Source organism: Gigantopelta aegis, unplaced genomic scaffold (assembly GCF_016097555.1).
Source record: "Gigantopelta aegis isolate Gae_Host unplaced genomic scaffold, Gae_host_genome ctg2018_pilon_pilon:::debris, whole genome shotgun sequence".
NCBI lineage: Eukaryota > Metazoa > Mollusca > Gastropoda > Neomphalida > Peltospiridae > Gigantopelta > Gigantopelta aegis.
In genome coordinates, this window is record NW_024532821.1 from 18,221 (window position 1) to 34,345 (window position 16,125).

Here is a 16,125-nt window from a genome sequence, read left to right on the forward strand (position 1 = left end):
CTCTGCTAAGTTAGATCCTAAAATGCTCAAGCTAAAGGAGATGGATGGCATACCAGTTGAACATCAAATAGCATCAAATGTTACTTTAAAAGCCAAGAGCTTTTCACAGATCTCTGTTAACCAAACATTTGATGATTTTGTAAATGGACCTGGTGATTTTGTGAACTTAGCACCTAGTTCATCTTCAGCAGTTTCTGCAACAGTTTGTGGTGGTGGTGGTGCAAGACCCAAACAGCTGAAGCAATCATCTGCTCACAAACCTAAAACTGAAGAATTTCCTGACATCACTATTGATCTGATTCAGTATCAGGCTGTTAAGAACTTGGTTGATAGTAATCTCTTACAAAGATTTTGTAATTCAGAGAAAATGGCTGATAAAGTGAAAATATGTTTTAATATGCCTTGGTTACCTGATCCCAACAATGAATTTGAAGGTTTATACAGAAAAGTAATAGGTTTAATAAGATATGACATTGATCTTTCACCTTCACATTTTGAAAAAGCAGGAAATGCTGCAGAGAAAATTTCAAACGAATTTCCAGATGTTTTTTGCAAATGTCATCTTGATAAACTGGTGATCATTGGTGACAGTAGAGATACAACAGATCAAGCAAAAAATAAAGCAAATGTTTATCTTGGAAAAGTAAAACCTTCTAGCCGATCAAAAAGGCAGTTCACAAGAAAGAAAGATGTGGGTGAGAGTTCACATTCCTTAACTGATGATGTATTGTCCACCTATGAGCATATCGCTGGCAGCTTAGATTTCCAAGGAAATCTTCTCACTGTTAAAGTTTACAACACAGATATCACTAAGCTGAAAGTTGATGTTGTTGTTAATGCTGCTAATGGACAATTGGATCATTATGGTGGTGTTGCATACCACATTGCAAAAGCTGCCGGTGATGACCTTGTAAGAGAAAGTCGAGATTACATCAAGAAATATGATGACATTTCTGTAACTAAACTTGCAGTAACCAGTGCAGGAAGAATGCCCTGTAAGAAAGTGTTCCATGCTGTAGGACCAAACTGGTATGATTACATAGAAAGTGAAAAGAAAGTATGCTTGGAGGATCTGCTGAAAACTATCTTGAGATGTCTGTGTGCTGCCCGAGATCTAAATATGACATCCATTGCCATTTCAGCCACAAGATTGGGTAAGTAGTTACAAGACATTGTCATTGGTAAATCATGTTACAGTCTACCATGATCATTTAGCACACTATGGCAGTTTATATGCAAGTGTATACAGGCTAGCTAGGGGTGCTAAAAATTTCTAGTTCTAGTGAAAGACCTGTTTTGACTGTAAATAAAGCACTTTTTTCCATGGCTACTTAGAAATGTCACAATTTCAAACTTCAAATGCTCTTAATTGGCTCAAACATAAATAATTGTCCTAATCTACTTTTTTTGATATGTGAATGTAAGCACACCCATCATTAAACTTAATGTAATTGTTGTTTACAAAAGTAATTATAAGAACATATAGGCATTTTATACATTTTTTGCTTGGGTCATATTATGAGTATTTTAACAAGTTTTGATTAGAGATCACTTCTAAACATAAAATGTAAAATGTAACCCATTATACACACAAGAATCTTGCAGACGCTGGGGTTTTAGTGCATTTCGTAAAACTATTGAAATGTGCATTCAGCTAGGATTTATTACACATTATTGGGCCAGTTGGATCAATCCCCGTCTGTTGGCCCATTTGGCTATTTCTCATTCTAGCCAGTGCATCACAACTGGTATATCAAAGGCTGTGGTATGTGCTATCCTGTCTGTGGGATGGTGCATATAAAAGATCCCTTGCTACTTATAATGGAAAAATGTAGTGGGTTTCCTTTCTAAGACTAAATGTCAAAATACCAAATGTTTCACATCCAATAGCCAGGGCTCGCGCTGTCGGTAGCCAAATTAGCCATTGGCTAATTTTTACAAAAAATGGCTAATAAAATTTGCAAGTGGCTAAAATTTTGGCTAAGCCATTTTCTGTCTTCTGATGTGAACAAACGGTTATAAATATAATCAATCCGACACCTCAAACATAATAATAATACCAAATATTCAATTAGTGTAATAGCGATCTCGCGACTGGTAACAAGAAACCGTGTCATGCAGAATTCAGCGTAGGCCTTATAATGTTCGCTTATTTTAATAATCACGGTTATTAATTTTAACGGTATGCATTCAAGATGTATGACAGCAATGTCTGGAAGATCCGTAACTTGATATTTTTACTTTGAACCAAAGTAATAAAAACAGACCGACAATGCATGTCGATTTGAATACACATGCTAGTTCAGGGCCGAAAGACATGTAGGCTATCTCAAGGTCTGAGTTTAGCCAGACTGAGCAAAAACAAAACGTTCGCTAGACTGGTTTGTGCGCTTCACATTAAACCAAATGGACACGACGAACACCAATCAAATAGTTCGCGAACGTTATGAAGAACGTTCGTTGGCTGAACTGAGGACAGCTCTCGGTGCGAAAATACGTCACGCTTCAGTCAGCTGACACTCTCGTGTCAAGAGACATCGTTGCGGACATTAAACAATACGATTACGCAAAAGTAAATCTTGATGTAAATTTGTAGAAAAACAATAGTTGTTCGCATCAATGAATACCTAACTGCAGTTTTTGTTTATTCCTTTGTCTTTGTTAATTTCGTACCCATGGTCGCGATGGCGGGAACGCGATGGCGGGAATGAACATAGTATTTATACAAATTGTAGTTAAATGTACACTGAATACAATTAATTTACAATAATCATATTTGTTAGATAATTTTAGATATAAGACTGTGAGGTGACATTTAATAAGTTAGCTGGATTTTAAAAAGACTGTAAATTTTAATTTTATTAACGTTTTGTTTTTTTTGTTTTTTATAAATGGAGTATACTGTGAAGTCAGCATTCTTAGCCGAGGTATTTTGCAAGCAGAAATCACAATAAGCATTTAACACGACGCTGAAATCAACAGCAACATCATGGCACAAATTATGAAATTGTTTGAGGTGGGGGAACTGATGGGTCACTTTAAAAAAAAGAAGAAAAAAAAGAAATTAATTCAAACTAACATAAAGATTGCTATTTAAAGAAATAATGTGCTCAATAATAAAAATAAAAAAAGCTCTCCAATTTTTATTTGGGAAAAAAGGAAGAAAGAAAAAACAACACCCTCCATAAACATCCACCCACCCCCATATTTCTGTATGTTTGTTAATTTAATGTCATAGGCCTTAGACGTGGGGGTGGGTGTATGGGGTACTGGCTTTAAATTCTGAAGATAATGCATAACCCCATCCCCACCCCACTCCCGCTGAAAAATCGAAGTAATATATTAACTGCCCCTATCCCCATTGAGGTTTTGTTATTCCTATTTATTCCAGTTTGTACACAATTAGCTGAAAAAGATACATTTTCATATTCATATATAAATACTCTAATGATTAATAAATCAATGTGCTCTAATGGTGTTGTTAAACAAAATAAACTCTTTTTTTTATTAGACGATGGTTCACAAAGATATTTGTCATTTTTGTTCGCAGAAAATAGTTTTTTAAATCATCAAATTCAATAATATGACACAACATTGTCACCTTACAATGGTAGAAGCTGGGGGTTTTCATGATATTTAAAGAAAAATGCCAAAAATAGGCTCTTAATTAAAACAAATTATTATACATGCATTATGAATTATCACTGTGTAAAGTCAAATATTTAGTTATAATGTTTTGAAAATATTTTAAATTTTTATATCAACACTTATAAATTAACACCAAAACGTCTACGTGAAATATTAGCTGAGAATACAGCTTTTTTAAGTCAAGAGGTCATGCTAATTAAATAAAATAATTATCCGAAGGAGGAATTTAATATCAGAAAGTGTGGGATTGAATGTCAGTTGAGGTTTTGGCTGTATAGTCACTCCTTATTACCGTTGTATATTTTTATTTCAGCAATGCATGCAGTACTGATGGAATATTGTGCAGAGATGTATGTAAGAGCTTTCAAAAGTTTTGACCAGTGTGTACAAGGAGGCTCTTTGAAGGAAGTTCATTTTGTGGACGTGAATACAGAAATGGTGGATTTGCTTCAGAAAACGTTTAAGAAAGAATGGAATAAGTCGGTTGATGAAGAAAATATCAAGCATGATCAAGTGATCATTAATGAGATGCTGGGATCCTTTTTTGATGATCAGAACAGCGATGAAATCTCTGAATCCACTTCAAAGGGAAGCAGAGGATCTGAACTGTCTGTATCTAGCACTAAACACAACAGTGGTGATAAACTCCATGAATCTACCCAGAACACCAATAGAGGATCTGAACGTTCAGCAAGCAGCACTAAGCTACCCAACATCTTGATATCTAGTGGCCACATCACACACGCAAAAACTGATGCCATAGTTTGCTGGCAAGATGTAACGGTTTCAGGGACATCTGAAGTAGCTAAAACTATTGCTGAGGCTGCTGGACAAGAGTATAACAGAGCATTAAGAATAAACACAGTAAATAAAATTGTCTGTGGAAATGTTTTCTACACTACTGGAGGAAATCTCAACAAGTATGTGATCCATGCTGTTGTATCAGAAGCATCATTCTCAGAAGGCATTGTTGATATTAAAAACATTGTCAGCAAGATTCTGATTGTGGCTGATCTTTTAGAATTGTCATCTGTGGGTTTTCCTGTGTTGAGGACACGTACAGGTATGTGTGAAACTATTAATTATTTATTATATCTTATCATATTTGCCATATCTTAAAATGTATAAAGTACAGTGGACTTTGTCCAAACCGGCATCTGTTTAAACCGGCATTCTGTGTAAACCGGCAGTTTAAAGTCCCGTCCAGCTACCGTTAATTTATTAGGAATAAAACTCTGTCTACACTGGATGCTGTCTATTCCAGACTTTGGATGCAAATTCAAGAACAAAAGAAAGCTTTATGTAGTAATTAGTTCTGTCTACACTGGCATGTGATTTTACCTTTACTGTTTGCCAGTGGTCACCTTTTAAACAATGACATTAGTTCCCAGTAATTAGGACACCAGAGAAGGTGTTATGAAATAATCACGTCTTTTTGAAGGTTTAATAAACAAGAACTACATATATTGTAACGGGTGTAGGTAGCAAGATAAATCGCATTATTATGTGTATGTGTTCATACCTGCATTGCATCATACCGATCTGTTTAAAATAATAAAACTATAAATTCAGACCCCTGTTTCATATTATTTTAATCAATAAAATAATGTTATTTATTCTGCTTGTTGTTTTATATGCATTCTGGTTTGAACACATATTTTAATTGTGAGTTTGATTGGTTTCTTAGAAACGCAGATATCTTTCAGATTCATACCAATCACTAAAACAAGCATTGCTAAGCCTTGCTTCCACAGATGTCTTATACATAGTCCAAACATTTGGTTAATATGACGTTTTATTTACGTTAGTATTTTTCTTATTAATATATCGCAAGAACAGTCATTCTGGACGAAATCTGCCTACACTGGAACTCTGTCTAAACCGGCATATTTTATCGGTCCCAAGTCCACTGTACATAAAACTGTCATTAACAATAAAACCATTCTTGTTAAGAAAGCTACTAAGGTATTTTCACACTAATTAAAATAAAAGACCTAGAATTTGAAACTGGTTACAATCGTTGTCCTGACATAATGGCTAGTGTCCAACACTTTTGGCAAGACGTCTTAAATTTGTGAAGTAAATGTGAAAGTTGAAATACTGCTGTAAAATGACACAAAGAGGTACTGAAACATCCATAAAATTTTATGCATTTCTTGTTGATTGTTCAATGTAGTTTTATCCATCAATTATAAAGGTAAATTGCTCTCTTGAAGATTAAAAAACGGTTTCTCTCATTTTTTGTTATTGTGAACAGAATGGCTACAGCAAGTACAGTTATCAGATGGAGGTCAACTTCATCCAATCTGTTAATTATTTAGTATGATTAAGTGCTCCAAATAGTTGAGCTCATGTAACAATTGTTTAATATTATCAACAATTATTTCATGACCGTACTGAATATTCTTATGTCGTATACGTATAATATGGGAGTGAAAAACCAGTTATGTTTATTCCTTTTTTATTTTATCTTTTATATGTCTTAGGGGCCATTCACAATTATCAACATTATCAAAAGTGTACAAAGAGTACACTTTTTCATGACCCCCCCCCCCCCCCCCCCCCCCCCCCCCCCCCCAAGTGTACAAAATAAAGTGTTGATCTGTTAACATCTATTAGTGGCAGTTATATTAGATGGGTAAATGGGTGCTGAATGGGCACTGTTTGCAATAACAGTGATTACGAAAACAAAAAATTAAAATCTCACAGAGTCATAAATTGATATTTATTTGTAGTTCTAAAAGCGTACAGCAGCCGTTAACCCACTCCCCTCCCCCCCCCCCCCCCCCCCCCCCAGCGTATGGTTTGTAAGCTTATATTATGTCAATGTTCACAACTGTGAATGACCCCTAACACCCTTTGATTTTTTTCCCATGTTTATGATGTTTACTGTTCTGCATTCATATAAAAATATTATGATTCAAATATGTTGATAATAATATTATGTGATAAAATAATTAAAATATTTTAAAAGGTTTGTGCAACCTATAATCAATGCCTTACCGGTATTGTGAGCAGATAACCAACCATAAAAAGAATTGCTAACATTTGACTGTAAACAGATGTGATTTGTAATTACTGTAACAGTTCATATGCTATTCTTAAGTGAAGATGGTCATTACATAGACTAGCTGCGATGATGATCATGTTCCCATTGGAATGAAATTCTTACCAAATTAACGAAATGTTTAACATTTCCTAATTTGGGATTTTCTTAATCGTTTTTGAGATTTATAATAGTTTCTGTTATTTTACAGATGCTGGTTTAAAACATTTCAGCAAAGACATCTTTGATGGCATCTTGGCATTTGCAGCTGAAAAGCCATCATCATCTGTAAAACACTTTCAGATAGTTGACCAAGATGAGGGTCGTGTGCAGATGATGCAGTGTAATATTGATGAATTAATAAAGGTTAGTTTATACTCCTCATCTGTAAAACACTTTCAGATAGTTGACCAAGATGAGGGTCGTGTGCAGATGATGCAGTGTAATGTTGATGAATTAATAAAGGTTAGTTCATACTCATCATCTTAGTTAAAGAATTAGCTTTATGATAAAGTGAAGTTAAAACCACAAAAAAATGTTTTGTCAAGTTGTAATCAAGTATCAGGATGTGACAATGCATATATTTTCATTTCCAGTAAAGGATATTTAAATTTTTAAAAACATTGAAAATCCTGTCTTAAAATAGCTTTTAGGCTCAAAAGAAAAACAACCGAGATTTAGTTCATAATTTTATTGTAATGTTAACCTTTAATTATGCAACATCCAAAAGATGACATGCAGAGACTTGTGCCTAATGCCAAGTGTTCCAAGTGTTTAAAAAGAGCAGACACCCATATCGTATCAAAACTGCATGCATCAGACATTCCTAATTTAGATGCTTAGGACCAAAAAAAAGATACCACAACTGTAGACTTGTGGGTTTGGAGGTCCAGAGAAATGAGGTCACTTGCTAATATTTAGCTTATTTGTATTAATTTGACTGGGGGCAAGATGTATGTCAGTGGTAGATTGCTATAGCTCACCTGAGAGGCAGTGGGCTATGAGACTGATCACCCTTGCTTCACGCTGTCTTCCTACATACCCATAGGAGAGAACAGTGTGTGTGAGGCCCACGTTCCATTACTGCAACTCAGCGTGCTATTTGTCCATATGTTCTTTTCCATATCTGTGTTTTTGTCAACAGGTACTTTTAAGCCAAAAATTACCGTGCTAAACAAAACTCAGGTGCGGAAAAATTGCTCATGATACAGTGTTCTCGCTGGGTGAAAATTAAAGGAGGGTGGCCGGTTCAATTAAAATATGAATGATTGTATTTCATATCAACATTTTGATACCAAATACTGAGAGGCAAAATAAGGAGTATGTCTTTCCACAAAGTCGACCAACACACATATATGGTAACCAAGCTTTTCCCTTTTTTTTTTTTTGCTTTTCTTTTTTGTGTGTGTATGTTTGGGTTTGTTTTTTTGTTGGGTTTTTTTTTATGGGTTTTTTTTCGTTTTTTTTTTAAGTGTATGGTAACCAAGCTTTCCCTTTTTTTTCCTTTTCTGTTGTTATTTTTGTGTGTGTGTTTTTTTTTTTGTGTTTTTTTTTGTAGGGTGTGGTGTCACTCAGCCGCCCTCCTTTAATTTTCACCCAGCGAGAACACTGTCATTAACTGACTTTTTTCTAGCTTGCTGAATGCCTGCACATGGAATCGGAATCACGTATATGAAAAAGGTTCTGTGTGTGTATGCACTGTGTCAATAAACCCTATGAAATAACATTCATGGAAAGCATGCCTAAATTTTTTGTACCACAGCGATATCGCACACTATTGAAAACACACACATTTCGCTTTCGCTCATTCAGTATGTTCTGAAGTAGTTTGTTTTGTTTAATGACACCACTAGAGCACATTGGATGTCAAACATTTGGTAATTTTGTATTCATCAGAGGAAACCTGCTACATTTTTTCATTAGCAGCAAGGGATCTTTTATATCACACAGACAGGAAAGCACATACCACAGCCTTTGACCAGTTGTGGTGTACTGGTTGGAATGAGAAAAACCCAGTCAGTTGAATGGATCCACCGAGGTGGTTCGATCCTGTGACACAAGCACCCCAGGTGAGCACTCAACCAACTGAGTTTATTCCATCCCTCCGTATGTTCTGAATCAAACTGTAGGAAAAATGGTATCTAATAGTATTCTCATTATAGAGCCACACTAATACCTGACATTCAGTTTTATCGATGTTCATGATTTCCTGGAACATACTTTACCATAATTTGACACCCAATAGCCCATGTACTTTTTGTGCTGGGAGGAGGGGGGATTTAGCTCAGTCGGTTGAGCGATCACCTGAGGTGCTTATGTCTCAGGATCGAACCACATCGGTGGATCCGTTTAACTAACTGTGTTTTCAATGTGTTTTAGTGGTGTCATTAAACAAAACAAACTTTTAGGCCTCCCAGACCTCCTATATTTCCTAAGAATCCTATAAAAATCCTATATTGAGATTCATTTCCTATATTTCCTATATTTGACTTAATTGCTTTGCCAAAATGCCGATGAATAAAATATATTACTGAGTTATATTCGCAGTGAAAGGTAGCCAGCCTGTCAGAAATTCAGAAGATGCTTTGAATGTGGGGGATCTGTGTCAAGTGCCAATCAAGATCCTGCTCACCTGATGAGGTGAGGAGGATGTATTACTGATACAAGATGCACCAACTTTCAAAGTATCCTGGATATGGGCATGGACTGCTGGCAAGCCTTGGTATATATTTGTTGAGATAGTAGATGGTATCTTGTGTACATACACAAGGTAAGAACATACCATTAGTAATGTAAATGTCTTTAAAAATCCATGTAAAATGCCTATAATCATGATAATCAGTCCAAATTTTCCTATAAAACTCCTATATTTTACCTCAAAATTCCTATAAAACTCCGATATTTTGTTATGCAAATTCCTATAGTGGCTGGGAGGCCTGAACTTTAACAAACTTATGTGCTGGGGTGTTGTTAAACATTCATTCATTCATTCATTCATTCATTCCTGGAACATACATGTATGTAACAACCTTTATTATAAGTTTTGGGGGAAATTAACACAGCATGAGATCAGGTTAAATTGACTTTGGTAATACTAAAACAAAGATATCAAAAGGCAAAAAGTCACGTACTGACATAAGTAGAAAACCGTTTTTAATATCTATTTCAGGAATGGTCATCCAGATCCAACATTCCTTAAAGAGGTTCAAGAATAATTGGTCTAAGAAGGTATCCTCGGGAGAAACTGATGTTTAAAACATCTTAACAGATTATGGACTAAATGAGAGCAGTGGAAAGCAGCTTCATGAAAAAAGAAGAGTTAAAACCTACCTGTAGCTTTGGAAAATGCACCAATCAGAATAGAAATAGAATTCAAAGTTTGTTTGATGTGTACATGATACATACCTGTGTTGAATGCAAGTATTCCTTAATCAAGGTGTTTAATTATTACTAACTTGTTTTTGAACTTTTTATATCTCTCTATTGAATTTTATGTATACTTTTTTGTGTGAAAGGTCCGTAAATATATAATAGTCTGACAAGAATGTATTATGATTTGGTACGTACATGTATATGAACCATAACCAATTAAAACATTATCAGTGTATTCCAATATGAACGTTGTTTATCATGCATCATAAACATGCATCGAGAACAGTTCTTCAGTGTATTCCAATATGAACAATGTTTATCATGTGTCAAGAACAGTTGTTCAGTGTATTCCAATATGAACGTTGTTTATCATGCATCGAGAACAGTTCTTCAGTGTATTCCAATATGAACGATGTTTATCATGCGTCGAGAACAGTTGTTCAGTGTATTCCAATATGAACGTTGTTTTATCATGCTTCAAGAACATATAAATATGTGCTATATAAATGAAAACAAACTGTAGGTGTGACTGTGTCTGTGAATTAAGGGCCAACTTAATTTAATTTAATAATAATAAATTTTGATTAGCTGCAGTTCATAATCACTACAAGGTTCTAGAATTGTGTAGTGATCCCAGAGACTTGCGTGGCAAATCATAACGTGATATTGAACTAATAAATGTTCCTTGAATGAGAATTGTGAACTTGATAAATGTGTTTCAGTCTGTATTACATTACTAGATGTGCGTTTTGTGGCAACTTGTACATTGGTTGTGAGACACTATGCTTACTTTCATGTACTAAATGAAGTGATTATGATTTTTTTTTGCAATTTAACATAAATATGAAATGTTTGCTTTTTCGAAACTAGTAGCACTACAGAATGTTATCATTAGATTAGATATTTGTTTGTGTTATATTTGTGTAGATTTTATAACTATGTACATAGAAATTTGTTAATCATAATTGGAACACATGCTATCTCGGGCGCAGGTCCTGGGAAGGGTCCGTACACCCTCCCTGAGTTTAGAAAATTCCTAAAAATTCCATGTTCAGCAGATGAATACAATGAATGTATTTGTTTTTAGTGGGGAACATGTAATCTTTTTATGAGCTTGGTGTGTTGGGGGAAGATTCCTTATACATGTATGTAATGCATGTTGGTGTACTTTCCGTATTGTAGGTGCCCTTTTTAAATGTTGCAACACCTCCCTCGATACTGTACATGCCTTTTTAAAAATGTGCACCTCTTCCCTAGGAAAAGTCTGCATCTGCCCACTGGAATTGCATGATGTATGTTGTGTAATTGTTTCATAGGGGTTTTGTGATTGGGTTTCATTCACATTTTTTTTTTTTTTTTTTTTTTTTGGTCTTTGTTTGGTTTTTTGGTCTTTGTTACAGAATGTTAATAATTATATACTGTTCACTTATAATTATTTTTATTTGTTTCATGATGATTTTTTACTTGGATGTGTATTTGCTCAAGAAGAATTATTTTAATTTCTAGGGCAGGATGTAGCTCGGTGGTAGAGCACTCACCTGTGGTGCGATCGGTTGTAGGATTCATTGCCATTTTTCAACTCAGATTGTTGAGGTTTTGTCACAATCAGTGTCCACACACACACATGCACCTATCATCATTCGGGAGTCGGAACCTTTAACTTTGTATACACAATTTTGACTCCCAAATGACAATATCTACATGCTATTAACTTGTACTGCATGTTATGATGTTATATATATATATATATATATTGACTCCCAAATGACAATATCTACATGCTATTAACTTGTACTGCATGTTATGATGTTATATATATATATATATATATTGACTCCCAAATGACAATATCTACATGCTATTAACTTGTACTACATGTTATGATGTTATATATATATTGGATATTGCTTTGACAGTAGGGCCTCCACGAGTCCAATATATTGCACTCCAGTACTCGAGGGTCAAACTCGACCTGGATCCGAGTACCTGACACTTATATTATATGATGATGAGACTAAGGAATAAAGTAAAATAGCTTTATGCATCTTAATTCAGCGCTGAACATAAATGCCAAATCATGGCATTGTACTGCATTCCACACAATCAACTATTGTTTTCCATCCATATGTCTTAGCCCTATAATGTAACCAGCAGCTAGCATATGGCAAAATGATGTAAAATAAATAAATTATTATTTAATTTTGTTTTAGAGTGCTCTTCCTTGCACGGGTACTCGAGTCCTGTGAACAGACTCGAGTCTTGCTATACTCGGCCCATGCCCAAGTTCTCGTGGAGACACGATTTGGCAGGCATCAAAATATATATGTCTAGAGTGGTCGCCCTTTTGCTGGATATTAGAAATATGAACTTGGTAATGTCATTACTATCCTGTTCATAATAGAAATATCAATGGAATCACTTTTTGTTACATCAGCTGTATCTTTCACTGATATTGATAAGCAATAATTTTGTGTGATTCAATGTAAGAATACTGTAACACAATTAGTTAATAACTGCTGGGAAAACCCCCACCAGACTGAATCAGACATTATACATAGTGTCAGCTAGTAAGAATTTATGTATAACTTCAAATGAAGAAGTGAGAAAGTTGAGAATGAAATAATCATTTTGACTTGCACAGTCTACTACTCTACATGTTACCAAGTAATATCTCGCTGTGTCAAACTGAGTCTTTAACACAACTATTGGTGAGAAGTATACATGTATGTGGCAGATCAATTGGTGATAAAGTGTTCTTTATCTTTGACTAGCTAATAAAATTTCATTTACACTATGGTAGTATATCAGTGTACAAGATAATATAATATTGTTCATGAAATATACAGAACCAGGTTATCAAGGATAACTTCCTATATTCAACATATGCATGGCAGTAGTAAATCTTAAGGCAGAGATGAATTTTACTTGTAGAATGCAGGAAATTGTATTTCTGTTCAAAGTTTTATCGGGGAGTATACCCCAAACCCACTAGAAACTTTGCTTTGCACCCTCGATCTCAGTCACCCCACCCCCATCTCTACTTGCTTCTGCCATGCCTGCAACAAAGTTATACACATTTAAAAAATAATATTAAAATAAGAAACATAAGACATGAGAGGAGGCTGGAATATGAAAGCTTCTTAAATTTGACACATGGATATTCTAAGGTGGTTTTTATAAAATTAATGAATTATCTACAAGTAACAAAATTAATTAATTCTGAAATATACATGTAGTTTTTATTTCAGTGAGTTGTTTTAAGAATTGACCACATTTTTTTTTTTTTCATGCAAGCATGAATAGAAAAACGATGTGCACACTGTATGATCCCGCGTAGCATGAACCAAAAAATAATTGCGGTCAAATGTTATAATTAAATTTATATGCATACATGTACTTTAACAATACATAACTGAATTTATTTTGTTTAGCTTTAAATATGCCTGTAGTATTGTTGGTGTAAACTTCATTGATACTTATGTCGCGTAAGAATGCAAATGTTCATTCACTATTATTTGAATCAGGTGATTTTTGTAAATGATGTCATTTCCTCTAGCTGTGCATTTTTACAGATCATTTAGTTATATTGGAAGGAATTGTCCTATTCATGTTTAGTTTATATTTTATGAAAGTGAATGAAGGGAACGTGTCTAACATTTATGCTGTCAGTGGAACCGTTTAATTTTCGCCAACAGCTGTTGAACATCGCTTACAAGTAAGTTACAGGTGTGAAGTTTCCCACATGATTTCTTTGGCCAACGACCGAATCTCATGTCATGATTAGCGAAGAGGTTTTTTCGTTGTGTGTTTTTTTAAATCAATGCCTACAGATCCAGATGTCTACTCTGCTATAGCATTTTCCATTAATTTATCGTATACATTTTTGTAGCTGTCACATGTGTTTTCTTCAAAATATCTAAATATGATTGCCAGAATAATCCGACTTGTTGCACTAAAGTAGTGCGAGTCAGTTTGGGGGGGGGGGGGGGGGGGGGGGGGGGTAGTAGGCGTGGTTTTTGGGGGGGTCATCAAGATATGAACGAAAAAAAGTAGGCACCTCTGGATCAATCAGATTGCCGTAAAGTGTATAGACGCAAAGAAAATTTTATTATTATTAAATGTTTTGAGTTTTAATGTTTGATTCAATTTGTTGAAGACTAATATGTGCAGTGGAACCTGTCAAAACCATTTACATATAGCCAAGATCAACAATGATATATTTTTGTTAAAGCATTGAAATATTTTTATTAAAGCATACTGTTTATTGTAAAAATGTGTTACATGTTGTTTTTACTGTTACATGTAGGTAGTACTTGTTCTGTTAATATGGATATTCTGTGTACGGTGCCATGATCAGATAAAGGAACCCCAAAAAAAGAGAAGTTTTGTTTAACGACACCACTAGAGCACAATGATTAATTAATTAATTAATTCTGACTCGTACTAGTCATTAGAGGAAACCTCCATTTTTCCATAACCAGCAAGGGATCTTTTATATGCACTTTCCCACAGACAGGAAAGCACATACCACAGCCTTTTACCAGTTGTGGTGCACTAGTTGGAACGAGAAAAAACATGATCACTTGAATGGATCCACCGAGGTGGTTCGATCCTGCGACATAAGAACCTCAGGGGAGCTCTGAACCGACTGAGGTAAATCCCGGTCCCATAAAGGAACAATCACATCTGCAATGTTCAACAACTTCAATATTTAAATTTAATGTGTAATACACCTCTTCATTTCAGAGTACAAAAAAAAGGGATATTTCATAAACTCTCTCTTATCTCGTGGTAGGGTTGTTTTAGTTTAATTGTTTTCTTGACCCAACACTTTTCAGCAAAACTATAACTAAAGAAGGTGGGGTTTTTTTGTTTACAAAGTATGAGGTGAGTATAGACAATATTGTACAGATTATATTGTCCATTTGAAATGAAACAATCTTTTGTTTGCATGGATTGCAGCAAGTTTGTTTTAACAACATCCCTAGAGCACATTGATTTATTAATCAACGGCTATTCAATGTCAAACATTTTGTGATTTTGATGTACCAGTTGGGGGTTGGGGGGGGGGGGGGGGGCACTGGTTGGTACAGGAAAAAAACAATCGGAGAATGGGTTCACTGTGGAGGTTTGATCCTACGACCAAGGCACCTGATGCAAGTTCTCTACCGACTGACCTAGATCCTGCCCTTCAATTGATGAAAATATTTTGTTTGGATTTGTGTATATATTCTAGTAAGTATTTAGTTGGTAGTTTTTAGGTCATCTAAGCAAAAGGCTTAAGTGATCTACATGTATTGCGATCCATGTTTATAAGCCCATCTTTAACAGGTCGTGTTATTGTATTACATCGTCCATCTGTCCGTTCATACGTTGTTCCGTAAATTTTTTGTTTCTGAAGCATATCTTTCTTATCATCAAACCTTGCATGCAAGTCAACTTGCAATGGCGATGTGTCACATGCCAACCTTATCTGGGCCATATCTTCCTTATCTTCCCCACCTTTCCTGTTCCAGACTAGGCCGGCTCTTGTGCCCAGGACAGGCGCTCTGAATGTGCACGTAAAGCGCTATGACCTGACCTGACCTGCCCTTATCAGTTTATATAGGATCATCAAACACTGCATACAAGAACAACTTGTGTTGGCAGTGTGTTGCATACCATAACTAGGTCACTGCGACCTACGTTAGACAGGCATGCAAATTTTTCGGGTACACCTCCTTGGCACACGAAGAAAGAAACTTGTGGTTGTGGTCATTCTGACCCCTTCATGGGCCCAATAGGGGAAAATTAAGCAAATTTTTAAAATCTTCTTTACTTTCAGGAATGCTGTAACCGAATAGTCTTCATATATATGTAAAGGTCAATAAATGGTTTAATTTGTTAATGTCATTAATGTTGCGTACCCTGTTTGTTTCTATGGAAGGGAGTGAAGTTTACTATATAGTTATATAGTGAAATGTGTTTAAACTGTTATTTCTTTGACTTCTCCAAAACTACTTGACCAATTCTAACCAAAATTTGTGGTAAGCTTTCTTTGGCATATGGAGAAACAAATT

At 35.1% G+C, this 16,125-nt stretch overlaps 1 protein-coding gene across 1 annotated transcript; it reads left to right on the forward strand.

The window, feature by feature from the left end:
* On the forward strand, positions 1–13,352 carry LOC121391261 (protein mono-ADP-ribosyltransferase PARP14-like). Its single transcript, XM_041522949.1, has 4 exons — positions 1–1,154; positions 3,962–4,711; positions 6,906–7,060; positions 9,864–13,352. Exons 1-4 carry the CDS (start codon positions 23–25, stop codon positions 9,891–9,893), a joined length of 2,067 nt encoding a protein of 688 aa, XP_041378883.1. The 5' UTR covers positions 1–22; the 3' UTR covers positions 9,894–13,352.
* The last annotated feature ends 2,773 nt before the right edge of the window (positions 13,353–16,125 follow it).